This window comes from Dendronephthya gigantea, unplaced genomic scaffold (genome assembly GCF_004324835.1).
Source record: "Dendronephthya gigantea isolate DGI-Jeju-01 unplaced genomic scaffold, DenGig_1.0 000071F, whole genome shotgun sequence".
Taxonomy (NCBI): Eukaryota; Metazoa; Cnidaria; class Anthozoa; order Malacalcyonacea; family Nephtheidae; genus Dendronephthya; species Dendronephthya gigantea.
This window is the reverse complement of record NW_021163081.1, coordinates 92,977-108,543: the sequence shown is the minus strand read 5'-3', so window position 1 is coordinate 108,543 and position 15,567 is coordinate 92,977. Positions and strand designations below refer to the sequence as shown.

Below are 15,567 nucleotides of genomic sequence, written 5' to 3'. Positions count from 1 at the left end.
CAAAAAACCATGTTTTCCCATGTAAACAGAATGAAGACAACTTCTAAAACCCATCATGGGTCTTTAATTATTCATTTCTTTTCAATGACCCATTGTATTGATAGCTGTCATCATCGCGTTCGCGTCTTACATGCTTAAGGTTGCTAATACTGACGGGTAACTTCTTCAGAGTTATGCCAGCCTTCCAAACAACACCTTTGTCCATAACGATCATTAGTGGTAATGACCTTTGAATTGTTCCACGCAATGTTATGGTTAGTTTGACACATGTGTTCTGCCAAAGCTGATTTTGAACTGTCTAAGTTCGAAACAGCCTTTTTATGTTGTTTTAAATGTGTGCCGAACTGGAGCTTTGTTTCACCTAGATATTCTTTCTCGCAATCACCACATGGTATAGAGTATACAGCATGAGTATTCTGTTTAGTCGCTATGCGATCCTTGGGTTTTGCGAAAATATGTCCCAATGTCTGAAAGGGTTTTAAGGCAACTTTTATACCACAATTATTCAGGATCCTCCTGATTGGTTCTGTAATTCCCTGAATGTATGGAACTATAGCAAAACCTGTTTTTGAAGAATCACCCTCTGAAAAATTGCATCTAGTCGGGACAGGGGATTTTAGACAATAATTTAAAAAGTTTCGTGGATAATTGTTTTCTCTCAGTACACAGAGGACATAATCACGCTCCTTATCCCTAGCAACGCATTTGGATGTTTACGATTCAGCTCTTTGAAACAAAGTTTTTTAACAGACTTTTTAGGACTTTTTGGATCGTGTGAGTAGAAGGATAGATATTTCTCCATATGTGTAGGTTTACGGTAAACATAAGTTTTGCAACTGCCCTTGATATTTCTATGAACATAAGTATCCAAAAAAGCCAACTTTCCCTCACTCTTGTGCTCTACAGTGAATTGAATTGATGGCCCAATAGAATTCAAATGTTTCAACAAATTATCAATCTCATTTTTGTTAACCGTAGAGGCCACATTGTCAACATATCGTTTCCAAAACAAAGGTTTAATCGGACTAGAGGCTAAAACTCTTTGCTCAACATCTTCCATTACTAGGTTAGCAATTACTGCTGAGACCGGGGATCCCATTGTTGTCATAAAAACCTGCTGGTAATAGTTGCCTTTGAAAGTAAAAATAAGTTGTATTGAGACAAAAGGATAAGAGATCAATTATATCCTCCACAGGTAACAATGTTCTTTGTGATAAAGAAACATCTTCTGTGAGTCTTTTTTCAGCAAATTTGATGGCAAGATTGACAGGGATTTTGGTAAACAAGAAAACAACATTAAATGATAGGAGCACTTGATCTGCGTTTAGAGTTCACCTCTAATAAATTCAGCAAAATGAGTGGAGTTTTTTACTGTGTAGACAGTATTCCTAACAGTAGGAGACAATATTCTAGCCACATACCTCAAAAGATTATAAGTGGGAGAATTAGCAAAAGACAGGATAGGTCTCAAAGGTATTCTTGACTTATGAATGTTCGGCAAGCCATAGAATCATGGAGATAACAATCGATAATAATCGCGTCTACGCAACAATTTATAAGTGACCTTGCTAATTTTGTTAGCTTTCTTAAAGAGCAATAGGCGTTTGTTCAATTCTCTTTCAGTCTTACCAGTTGGGTCAGACTTAAGGACACTATAGGTGTTTTTGTCATTGAGCAATGCACTTGCTTTCTCGCAAAAGTTTTTTTCCTCTGTCCATTATAACAACGCAATTGCCTTTATCTGCTGAGGCACAGGGCTGAGACACAACCCTGTCTGGATCTTTCTTCAAAGAAAGCAAAGCTTTGAATACGTTACTGTCAATATTTCTCCGGGGAGCCTCAGCATGTCTGAGGATGCTACTGACTTCAGCTTTTACCGTCAGCTTATAGTTTCGTCGTTATGTGAAAAATTCCTTCTTCAACCAAAGCGACAATAGCAAACTTAAGACCATGCTCTAGTCCTTTCCTTTCAATCTCTGTTAGCTCCTTAGTAGAGAGGTTTTTAACCCATCTCTTCTTAAGAGCCGAATCTGAGTGATCCGGTGGTTTGTGTCCCAATAAAGGTAACAATTTTTTGTCATGTTTCTCTTTCTGTTTGAGGGAAAGTATGTGTTCCTTAGAACAACAAAAATCTTCAGCCCAGAGGGCTTCAGAACTATTCAACGTTTCAGAAAGTTTGCCAGACAAACGCAACCATTCAGAGCCCAAACGCTGTATAGAATGGTGACAATCATCCATATGTAACTCAATACGTATCTCAGGAAGGAAGAACCAGTATTTTCCATGAGTTTGTATCCCTTTCTACTCCGAATTGAAGGATTGAATCTTAAACTGTAGGACAATACTTTTTCCGTTCCTTACACTGATGATTAAAATACAAGTGACTGCTGTACTTAGCAACATGTGTCTTTATCGTGATATCCACCTTGAAAGATGTCTGCCCTATATTATCACATAATAAAAAAAGTTTTGTATCTTACTATGCATTGTCATCAGAATTTAAGGGAAATTATCTTATTTATTCAGTTTGTCTATCACTAGAAGATTTCATTCATAAATGGGTATATTCATAATTTATACTTACAATTCATCATCTTTGCAACAATTTTGTTGATGTGCTCTGATCTCAGCAATCAACACTTCAACTTCACAATTGACACACTTCACTAATGGAACAGAAACAGTTTCCTTTATGTTCTCTAGAACAATAATTGGAGGAGTACTGGTATATTTTTATTTTCTCACTTGGAAGAATTTCTAGAACACAAGTACCCTTTTCACCATTTTTATGAACAGCAAAAAATAATTTCTATTAATATCTAGGATGGCTTGATACAAAAGTTTTTAACGTGAAGATAAGTCATTAGTAAAGTTTTCTGATAAAAAATGGCTAATGAATTTTGTTGAATGTTCACCTCAGAACTGCATATAGTTTGTTCAGGCTCTGGTTGCATATCTAAGTTGGTTTGTATTGGCGTGATGAAAGCAATAGCTTGACCCAGTCCTGCTGCATCCTGTAAAAATGGCACACTGTATCCGCTGCGCAGTGGCTGTATTACCCATCAATTCATTGCCCATTGAACCACACCTTATAATTTCAAAGCCTACTCCATTTCCTAACTTTGGATAAACCTCTTCAAGTTTTGTTTTTACTTCTGCCACTGTCGCTTTCCAATTGGAACAAAATTTTCTAAGGCCCAAGCCAGCTTTTTGTAAGCGCGATTTAAAGCTATATTTGGAGCCACAATTCTTTCTTGATCAGCCAAGCAAAAAAATGTGTGTGTCCACGTTTCACGTACTTTGTATTTGGCAAAAGCATGTTTCTTTCACTTACTCAGTGGATTCGCTGACAGTGTTGGGAGTTGATGAGGAAGGTATTGAATTGGTACTGGCATTCGATATGTTTTGACCTTAGCAACTCGCGTTTTGAATAGGCCTGCTGTTTGAAACTGGTGCTGTTGAATTATTTACAGATCCATAGCATTCTCCGATCAATCTTGTGGCCTTCTGTAATAGAGAAACTGCTCGCCGCCGAGCAAAGACTTCTCTACCATCCACCATAATGCAATTAGCATGTTCGAGCGATTATATACAATTTACAACAGAACGCTTCCGGTTGATAGTTTTGGTTTTTGAGTGCCACACATAACGAAATTTTCATGTCAAATGAAATTTTAAAAATATTTAATTTATGCCGAATGTAATTGCATGCAGAAAATATGTGTCAGCGCAAATATGAATAAGGCTCCGAATGAAATTAAATGCGAAAACATACAAATATTTTGTGTCATACTGAACCAATAGCATATTAGTATAATCATAAGACAATAGCAATTGATAGACTACCTATTCAACTATTTTTTAGACCTCACAATGTGAGACATCATTTATAGTTGGTTTGCATGCATGCTTACCAATAGCGATTAAATTGAAAATACATTCGGAGAGAGAATAACCAGCTTCTCTGCCATTGCACAGCGAAACAGCAATTAACGCACTGGCCCATTTGTAAGTGCTCTCTCTCTCTCCTGGCTAAAAATGTAAATACATATGTATACTTTAATCGGGTATTACTGGTGAATGACAATGAGCTTACACATGCATTTGAGGCTAAAACCCTGACATATATATTATTATACAAGGTGTATCAGAAAAAACTAGAAGATTTTAAAATGTCCAAAAAACTATCATTTTATCAAAATGTCTCAAAAATATATTTACGTCTAAGTATTTTAGCATCTCCTGGCTTATCTAACAGTAAAAGCTATCAGAAAAATTAACCTAAAAAAGCGGGAGAACGGTTTGTAAAAGCCTCATTTTTAACCGCTTGCGCAAAGAAAATGAGAGGTTCAAAATCCAAGTTCATTTAAAGAGATGAAAGTTTGGACTCTTTTGTGCAATGTATCAAAATTTCAGGAAATTTGATAAACATTAAGTCCGCCGTGAAACGTTTCAAAATTGGACTTTTTTCCGTTTACTCCGCTCTCGCGTAACCTTTTTTCATGCAATGATTACATGCATGAGTGATGGTTCAAATGACGTACTTACAATCCTATTGTTATACCTCCTTACATTGATGCTGTATCTAATAATGCTATTGTTAAAAATAAACTACACAAAAACGTCAAACAGTACACAATTGCAAACAAGAGCAGAGTTTACAAAATTTGTTGTTAGTTCTCAACATGTCCTCCATTTCTTTGCACGCAAACTTCTGCCCTACTTTTGCATTCTCCAGGTGTAATTACCAGGACTCTTTGTTAAATAAAACAATGAAACAAGAGTATTCATTGTTAGTTATGTTTTAAGTACGTCATTCGAACCATCACTCATGCATGTAATCATTCTTGCATAAAAAAAGGTTACGCGAGAGCGGAGTAAACAGAAAAAAGTCCAATTTTGAAACATTTCACGGCGGACTTAATGTTTATCAAATTTCCTGAAATTTTAATACATTGCACAAAAGAGTCCAAACTTTCATCTCTTTAAATGAACTTGGATTTTGAACCTCTCATTTTCTTTGCGCAAGCGGTTAAAAATGAGGCTTTTACAAACCGTTTTCCCGCTTTTTTAGGTTAATTTTCCTGATAGCTTTTACTGTTAGATAAGCCAGGAGATGTTAAAATACTTAGACGTAAATATATTTTTGAAATATTTTGATAAAATGATAGTTTTCTGGACATTTTAAAATCTTCTAGTTTTTTCTGATACACCCCGTATATTATTAAACCCTGACATACAAATGTGTAGGTAGTATGTATATACCTTTCTTTAGCATTAGGCACAAGGACCTTGTTGCCTGTTTCTTCAGGAAACATTGACGACTCAAAAAGTTCCCAAATAGACAGGCGTAAAAACTCGCGAGTCAGGGCGCCAAGATCAACTGCACCTTCGCTCTGTCCTATGTCATCACCGAATTTGACGGATAACTTTCAATTTGGAACAAATGAGGCCCTTGCTATTTTTGCAAGACCATCTACCAAGATATTGCTCCGTCATACATTTATAAGGTTTCTTGTCTCAACTGTTGTATCCATTACACTAGCCACATGTTCTAGAAGTATTACATTAATGTCTTCACATGCAAAGCTTCATGTTGAAAAAATTATTTTGCTAGGGTCACATAATACTTTGGCAATTTGTATAGCAGGAGTAAATCATCAAGCTGACTTTGCCCTTTAGGGGAGACAGCTGTGCATCTTCACATAACCTGGCACTTAATTCCATCACTTCTCGCACAGCATCATCGTCTTCATCATTTTATATATTTGAGTCCTTCTTTGCCTACCAGGCTGATATATGAACTAAAACATATAGCACAATTTCACTGTTGTGAGTGATCAGTTCTAGAAATTCATCTGACATCAATGGTTCAATACTTATAGATACATATTTCCAGTTCAATTGTATAGTGCATGATACTGTAAAGATTTATTTTTTATTATTTTTTTACTACTGTTATCAAATGATCTAATTTTTTACTAGAAACGGGTTGCAAACTGTTATGTAATTAGGATGGAATTGAGAATATTTTACAATACCAATAAGCTGGAGTAATGGTATTATTGGTACTTGGTTGGCAAATCTGCAGAATCTGGAACTATGACAACCTCAGCAAGAGCACTATTACTTGGGACATTGTTGCCTATGGAGGAGTAATCATTGAAGTGCTGTGTTTCTTTGATGTTTTCTACTGACAATCCCAACATGGAATGAACATTTCTTGTTCCAGATCTAGAGGCAATTCATGTACATCGCCCTACATAACTAGAAGTGTTGATTATTTTTGGTGATAAATTTCTTTATCGAATAAGTGATTTTAACTATACCTAAAAGGTATAAGTTTAACTGCAGTAAAACTGTTTACCTCAATATCACTTAAATCAGAATAATTATCCTTATTACAAATTGAGGTCAAGCTTTTTATATATATTGCCCCCTGTTTTGCATCGGAGGCAACCTCTGATCCATTCCATAGAAATGTAGTTGAAACATTAGGCACACTCAACCTTTTGGTACCAAAGACAATACTAAATAAAAAAATAAGTCAACCATTAACGCAAGTTTAAACCAGAGATGGTGCCATAATAATTCCTCTCCAGAGAGTTTGCATCCCTACACGCCTAACACTGAGCCTGCGGTTTATCAGCATGGAGCAATGTTATGCTGCCATTATTGTTCACACTTGTCAACAACATTGAACAATATTGTTGAAAATTAATCGGGTGTAATAATATTGTTCGATGTTGATAACAACTGTGAACAATGTGGGCAACACAACATTGTTCCATCCTCTTCATATCAATATTGCTTCAACCTGATCTTTTTTAGGCGTGTATGAATCAGGGTGTAAGAATTGTCCATAAAAACTTGCAAAAAATACTTTACAACCAAACCAAGTCCAGCCAAAGCAACTTAAAAAATCCCAGAGTATCTAGGGCAGGGAGTGGCACAGCTAGAATTGACTAATGCATAATGCCAATACAACAGTAACCAATAATCACATATTAATGATTAATTTGTATAACAGTTATGTTAAGTGATACTTACTTCATATAAATATAAGGAATATACCATCGTCCATCTTGAATGGTGACCTAAACACACTAGATATTTCCTCTTTCACTTGGGTAGCAGACCATGAAGTATGGAAGGAAACCTTTCCAACTAGGCCTCAGGCTGTCAGTTCCCCTCTATAATTCCTGCAATTAATACTTTCTAACTCTTGGGAATTTGGAGGAAGACAGACAATGTCTTTGGTCACTTGCCTATTTCTGCCACTGTAGCTGATACGTTTTGCCCTTTTGGCCTTTGGCATGGAACTTTCCAGCTGACTTGTTCCACAAAATATGGAATGCCTTCCATTGTGTTGTTAATTGTCCAATGGCTTCTGGTCCTCTGATGCTTGCGCTGATGTTCGCTCTTGTGGTCAACACCGAGCTTCCAACAACCTTTTTATGTATTTATCATTATATTAATATTTTCTCTGCGCAATATATTAACATCTTTGCCAGCCGGCTATGTATGTATTCGTCAACTTGGTATAAAATAGGCAATATTAATATTTAAATGAACATTTAAACGGAATACAAACCTTGTTTGTGACATTAGGGCTCGAAGTATTCGTGGTACTATAGGTGGTTCTTGTTGGTGGTTCTGTGGGACGCTGATTGACCATCTCTAAGATTTATCACTGATCTAACTGCCCCCTGAACGACTCTGGTTATTACCTCCTCCCAAAACCCGATGCACACATAATGATATGCTTATTAACATATCAAATTGAAACGTAATTGGCACGCATATATGTGGTGATAGTAGGTATCAGACACCTAATCAAACTAACTGTCGGAGTACCTAAGATCAAAGCCTGGACACAACAGCTTTGGCGAATTAAAGATGGTGCCAGTTCACTGGTTGACTAACTTTTACAAATATTTGAAATAAACAATGAATTGAGAAAGTAATGTCGTCTCCAAGATGTTTTAAAGCAAAACACACTGTTAAACTGGTAAGCTTTAAAGACGGGAAAGTCAATCAGAGTCAATCAAAGCTTAGTGTACCCATAAAGTATTCAGAAAGAACTAATGCTCACAAGTATACGTCCACTTCTATACCTGAAACCTCAGCATGTGGGCAGCCAGAAGTCAGCTTTGGTGGAGATGAAATTGTTGGGCCAAGCTTCAAACCAAAGCATGGTAAAATGCGTTTGAAAAAGAAAATTAAGGCTAATCGCAATGGAAAGATTAAGTTGGGGAATGCTTGGCTTGGTATTCGACAACAACTCTTCTCTGCTTTTCTGGAGCATCAAGCTATGCCTGCCAACCAAGGTTGCATCATTCCTGAGTGCAAAGAAAGTGCATCTGGTAGATGCTTTGACTGTGGCCAGCACATTTTATGTGTGAGGAACATATAAACCTTGTTCATGCCTCTGGTCAGTCTTTCCCATAGAAATAATAGATATACAATGCGTACTGATACCTCTTCCGTTATAAAAATTTGTCTCCAAAAATGGCGGATTTATAAGGGCATTTTTCCTCGTTTCAGACTCCTGCGAGGAGTTTTTTGTGCGCGGTCGCGACGAGCGAGATATGAATATGAGTGAGTTTGAGAGAAAAGCTTGTTTTTGTTTTTGTCACGCCCTGGAGCATTAATTGGTTTTGACTACATTGTTTCATGAAGTGACTGATGGAGTCTGATAGCTGTTCTCAGCTTTCAATCAATCTTGTTTCAAGCGTACGTAAGTCATAATACGGAAAAAATGGAATCCTGCTTTGCTGTCGACATTATAACACAGTATTTATTGTGTCAAAAATGAAAATTACCTACACAAAGACAAGGCATAACTTTTAAAGTGTGGAGTACATAATTAACACTTGATCTCCTTTGGTACTGAGGTACGCTACGGAGGTATGTTTTTGATTGTATGAAACTCGTTTATGTGTTTCTTTTTTTTCACAAAATGCACGAAAAGCGAAATAAAATATAGTCATAGTCATTTTTCTTTGCACGGCTTCAACTATTTATGCAGAAATTGCTTGTTTTTACGTGGAAACCTGTTAAAAATCTATACAGAGTGATATGTTTTTTGTAGCTAGGCAAAAAGGTTTTTAACCATTTATCGTTGCATCAAAGCAAGGTCATCGGACAAATAATCAAGCTCAAGCCAAATAACAATTTATGTGTAAACAAATGGTTGCATGTAAAAAAACGCAAAAATCCTCAAAAAACAAAGCACAGTTGAAAAATTCGCTAGACAATAGAATTACACAACCTATTACAATAAACATTATTCTCTACTAACTATGTTTCCTACATAACAATGAATATATATGGCGATAGGCCGGTGGTTTGTTTTTGTGTGCTCAACGGTGAAAATCGACTCTTTCTCGATTGTCGATTATCGCTTGTCGCTTTTTCTGGGGTTTTTTTCTGTTCTGCAACTTAATGCCGAACTGGGTTTGCCATTTTTGATTGTGCGTGCTAATAATTGACTGTAAAATATGCCTTTACCCAAAATTTAAGTTTTGAATTAAAAGTTCTTTTGAAAGATTTCTCACTCCTCGCGAGATTCAAAATGGCGCATTTATAAGGGCACAGCTTGAACAAAATGTGGGACACGTATTCGTGATAAGTACGCATTCTATGTCTATTATTTCTATCGTCTTTCCACTATCCTGAGATTTGGGGGGTACATGTAATATAGCTGTGTTAGGGTTAATATTTATAAGTTACAGCCTCTCATTTTGGCAGAGGTCATGTGGGCTTTTTGAGGAGCTTACTTCAATGATTCTTTTATACTGCAACCTTAGTGTAATAGTGTTGGATGTATGTACTGTATATATGAAGTCATGTGATGTGAGTATGTTGCATTGTAGATTGAAAAGTACATTCAATACAAATTTAAAGAAGTTGGGAGACAAATCACAATTTAGATCATGGTTATACTAGTGATGTTGTTGTTGTTAATAGAAATGGTATGTTTATGGTATTATATTGTGACGTTGATTGTCAGGTGTTTTCTTTTATACATGAGCTTATTTACAATTATACATTTATGAATTTTGTATTATTGTGTAAATTCTGTGTCAATTTCCTTACCATACTATGTCTCTTTACCTGCCAACATGACTACTTCTAAGATTCCATTTTTTCCTATGAATTAAATGAGCAATTACTATGGCTTTATATTGATGTTTAATACATCGACTGATAATGTGTCCAATTGTACTTTTTGAAAAATAAAAAAAAACAGAGTCTGAAAAATAATATCCTGAGAAATCCAGATATGGATTAAAACAATTAAGACTATCAACAGAAGTTTGTGACATTTGCAGTTTATTACAATCTATCTGATAATAAAATTGAAACATCACAAACTCATGTAAGTAGTATTATGTTAATCCATATCTTGGATTGCTCAGGAAGTTATTTATACTCTGTTTTGTCATTTATTTTTTTTACACATTGGTCTAGTGGCTATCAACTGGCTGACCATTAAAAGAGAGAGTCTTGCCAGTTAGATGTTTTAAATAAATAAATTGTGTGTTCTTATCAACAAATTTTGTTTAGGTCAACAGGGTCTTGTGAAGTTTAAATTCTGTTGCCATGAGCCAGAAGCAGTGACATTAATGAAACATGGTTTGTGGCCTTCATCACCCAAGGAACCACAAGCAGCATTTGAAAAAAATCTTTAAAGTCGATATGTCAGGCTTACCCTTATACTGGATTATGCCTTCTCTTTCACCAGTTTATGTGAGTGTTTTAACCCAACCTCATTACGTCCAAAGGCTTCCCCTTTTATGACTGAATTTGCAAAGCCAAACTTCTAATTCATTAGTATGTATTAATTGCATATACAGTATACTAATTACTAAAGACAATACTAGTACATTGTAAAGTCTAATTATTAGTGTAAGCTCTATCACCGTCGATTTTGCGAAAATAGTCAGGTACAAAGCTTACGGGTGAGCACGGTTGAGGTGTCGCAATTGCATGGAAAACAGTTCAAACGCACGTAAAAAATGGGTACCAATTTTGCCGCGGGCAACAATATTGATAATAACACCAACCAATTCTGACGGAACAATGCAACGAAATATACGATCGCAAAACTCCAGACGATATTTTCAAGTATATAATTGTAACAATAAAAGGTGTAGTATCGTGCAGAAGGTCGGACGAACATGAACATAAAGGTATGACGTAAACATGAAACGTGGTTCGACTAGATAGAGAAATATAGCCTAAATTAATATAATCCTAAGCTAAACTAAAACTGTGCCAAACACGCTAAATACGGTTAATTGAATTGAGGTAACTTACAGATGGTTTCCCAATTGCTTCTAAGCTTGGCTGTTGTTACTATAACCGTCTCTTCTTTTCTTGGTGCTTAGTTGGATGCCTCAACTATACTAATTAAATCTCGTCCGGAGCATGCGTTACCTATCCATGCACTTGTGCAACTAATTAAGTCCTGGCGACAGTAATTTAAAAGGGATAAGCATAAGTTTCCTGCGATAAGCACAGTTGTCACTACTGAAGAAAAAACAAGGTTCCAATCCTACATAGCGGCCCCTAAATGCGCAGTTATATGAATTACAAGCATTTAAATTAATTGAGGTATTGGACTTTAATGAACAGAACTATGTAATGGTAAATATAGATTATCAGAAAACACTAAGACTACTCTATAAATGTACTTATTGTTCATGGCTTGTCCCCTCGACGTGCTCCACCGTCTCCAGCAGAACAATTTTCGTCACCGGTCGATCTAAGGTCGTTGACTTCGTTTTCACGGAAACACTTCGTACGAGCCCGTCTTTACCGCTGCGGTGGACTCCGACAATTCTACCCAGCGGCCATGAATTACGCGGTGAGCTTTTGTCGACACGATGTCTCCCACAGAACAGTTCCTTCGAGGTTTTGTCCATTTCTGTCGTTCTTGCAGACGCGGCAGGTACTCCTTCACCCAACGTTTCCAGAAAATATCAGCGAGGTATTGGACTTGTCTCCATTTGCGGCGCGAGTAAGAATCATTGTTGGTAAAGCTACCAGGGGGTAGGTCGGTACCTTTCTGGAGCAATAGCAGGTGGTTCGGGGTAAGGGCTTCGAGATCTTTCGGATCGTCTGAAACTTTCGTGATTGGTCGGCCGTTAACAATCGCTTCGACTTCACACATGAGAGTATACAGACGCTCTTCGTCCAGGACTTGCTCTCTCGTAATTGCGTTAAGGATCTTTCTTACCGTACGGATACAGCGCTCCCAAACACCTCCGTGGTGAGATGCTCTGGGAGGGTTGAAGATCCACTTTACATTTCTTTGCATTAGAAACTCGCCAATTTTCTCTTTATTCCACGAGCTGATCGACTCGCGCAACTCTCGATTCCCCCGACAAAATTCGTTACGTTATCGGACCGTATCTCATCCGGTTGTCCTCGTCTCGCTATAAACCGCCTCAACGCGTTGACAAATGAGTCAGTGTCTAAACTGTTTGCCACTTCGATGTGCACCGCTCGAATGGCCAAACAAGTAAACAACACTCCGTACCTTTTCACCTCGCTTCTGCCACGCCTCACTGTGAAAGGCCCAAAACAATCTACGCCTACGTTTGTAAAAGGCGGTTTCCCAGGTGTGACACGATCTTCAGGAAGATCTGCCATCTTCTGTTCCTCAACAGGCGCACATCTCTTCTTGCAATCGTAACACCATCCAAGCACGCTTTTGATCGCGACTCGAGCGCCAATGATCCAGTATCTCTCTCTTAACAGTGCTAGAACGTGCTATAAACCCGAGTGGGCCGAAATGTCATGGTAATACTCAATAACTAATTTCACAACGTGATGGCGTTTCGGCAATATCATTGGATTCCTCGCTTCTTCCGGGAGGATGGAATTTTGCAAACGTCTGCCAACGCACAGGACATCATCTTTCAAAATCGGATCAAGCCTATGGATAGAACTAGAAGGTTTGATTGCTCTTGCCGTGGCGTTGGCCTTTCTATTGGAATCTTCTTTCTTCCTAACCGTTGCTATCTCGCTACCAAAGCTTTGGTGTTGCACAACTCTTACGATTTCACGCTCTGCTTCCTTCATCTCGTTGACAGAAATGGGTAGCGGGTCATTCCTTTCCAGTCCAGTCTCCCCTCGTAGACGTCGTTCGCGAGCTCTACGTAATGCCGACTTGTAGCGCAGTAGCCAGGCAACGCATCTTTTCAAACGGTATCACGAGGAAAATCTGGTGAACATTTCGTCCAGGCTTCGATTAACGTTGGGTTCAGTGGTGACGGCAAACGATTTGCACTTCTTTACTTCTGGGTCACCTTCCTTAACTTCGAGGACTTCCGCTTGTTTCAGTTTTGGCCAGTAGTCTTTTGTCTTGCCTAAGAACTCTGGTCCTTCGAGCCAAAGTTTATTCTTGAGCAGATCTTCTATCTCTAGGCCTCTCGATGCGTCGTCAGCAGGGTTGGATTTAGTATCAACATGATTCCATTGAGATGGTGACGATACGTTGTGAATTGCAGAAACGTGATTTGCAACGAAGGTATTGAACCTCTTTTCTTCGTTCAAAATATAGCTGAGTACACAGGTACTGTCCGTCCAAAAGAACGAATCTTTGATTGGAATATCGATTTCTTTCTTAATCGTCTTGTCCAACTTCGCTGCCACCACGGCCGCCAACAATTCCAACCGCGGGATTGTAACTGATTTCAGCGGTGCCAATCTTGACTTGCCCATCACGAACGAGCAGTGAATTCTCTCCTCCACGTCAACCATTCTTAGGTATGAAACAGCACCGTAGTCACGTTGTGAAGCATCAGAAAAATGATGCAACTCAGACGTAGAGATTTCGTTGAATTCAGACCTTCCAGCTTAGGCAGATCCTTCAACCATGCTTCCCAAAGCTTAGCGTGTGTCTCCAGGATTGGGTCGTCCCATCCAATCTTCAATCTGCACAAGTCCTGCAGAATTTCTTTGGCAACCAAAACAAAGGGTGCTGCAAAGCCAAGGGGATCGTACACCGACGACACAACCGACAGAATTCCTCTTCGCATTAGTGGCTTCTCTTTCACCGAAATAGAATATCCAAACATATCGGTCTCCACGTTCCATAACACCCTGAGAGCACGTTCTGTTGGAAGATCTGTGAGGTGAATCACTTCTTTAAGCAACTTTGATCTATCTAGCTCTGGAACTGATTCGATGACCTTTCTGGAATTCGATAACCATTTTGTCAGCCGAAATCCGCCTCTAGACAAAAGGATCCGCAACTGGCTCGCCGTGTGAATCGCCGCTTCTTCGTCTTGGGTAGATTTGAGGCAATCGTCTACGTAAAAATTGCGCTTGACGGCGTTGATGATTTCGGCGTCGAATAGACACTTCCCGAATTTAAATTTCGCGCGAAACACAAAACACGAAAACGAGGCGGGCAATGACAATTCAGAATCAAAGATGGCGGCTTTGCCTGAGGGCGAGCCAGTTGCTAGTAGCATTGCGTTGAAAGAAAATGATCAAAATGCAGAAAATGTTAAGGAAATGCCCGTTGAGCTATTTTGGGGTAAATCTTTGAAAGATTTCCCACATCTTACAATAAAGGAAATTGAAAAACATAGGTTAAAGAGTGGAAAACAAAAAGGCGCTGCGATATCAAAAACACTCGCGAGAGGTAGAAAATTGAAAGAGGAACGATACTTGTCGTCAGACTCTGTTTTTACTGCAAAAACAGAAACAGCGTTTGCCGTAAAATGTAAATGCAGAGCTAGCATGAAAAAGGTAACGCGTTCTGTTATTGTTTATATCAATTCTACTACTGGAAATGTTGACAAAGCCCATTGTAATTGTCCTGCTGGAAACAGCGGTTACTGTAACCATGTGATGGCACTTCTGCTACAACTAGCAGAGTATTCTTTGAACGGATTGCAGTTTGTACCTGAAGAGAAAGCATGTACAAGTGCACTAAGGAAATGGGGTGTACCTGGACAAAACACTTCACATGTTAAAGAACCTGTGATGAATACAAGTATTCAAAAGTCGGTAACTTCAAAAGGGATCAAATGTACCGCTTATGACCCAAGATTGAATTACAGTAAGGACGATTTTGAGAAAAGAACCAAAGTACTACAAATGTCTTTAGTGACAGTAAACCAAAAAATTGCTTTTGCTCAATGTCTACAGCAAAGTGAAACACTCACCTACACAAGAACAAGATATGGTGAATTTGCTGTTGGTTCACCACTTTCATACCAACTACAAGCTGTCATGTTTAATTTTGGAATATTGTCCAACATTAAGGAAAGTAGCAGAAGTATTTCCACTACTTCTGATGGCAAGATGCCAGGTTTACCACTGGTTTGCATCAGTGAAAATGATAAATTAATTCCAAAAGACTGGAATATAAGTCAAAATGAATCATCATACTTGGAATCAATTCAAGTTTCTATGGAAGAAGCATTAAAACTTGAGAGAGAAACAACAAATCAAAGTAAAAATCCCAAATGGATGGAGCTACGCAAACCGAGAATCACTTCTACAAATGCCCATTCAGTTTTTATTCGAAAACGCAACCAT

The 15,567-nt window shown here is 38.1% G+C and overlaps 2 protein-coding genes across 2 annotated transcripts; both read right to left on the bottom strand.

Annotated features, from left to right (window-relative positions):
* Positions 1–658: 658 nt before the first annotated feature.
* LOC114531377 lies at positions 659–1,099 on the bottom strand. Its single transcript, XM_028553000.1, has one exon. It carries the CDS (start codon positions 1,097–1,099, stop codon positions 659–661), a length of 441 nt encoding a protein of 146 aa, XP_028408801.1.
* Positions 1,100–13,224: 12,125 nt separating this feature from the next.
* LOC114531376 lies at positions 13,225–13,776 on the bottom strand. The gene has a single exon (XM_028552999.1). The coding sequence runs from the start codon at positions 13,774–13,776 to the stop codon at positions 13,225–13,227; it is 552 nt and encodes a 183-aa protein (XP_028408800.1).
* Between the last annotated feature and the right edge of the window lie 1,791 nt (positions 13,777–15,567).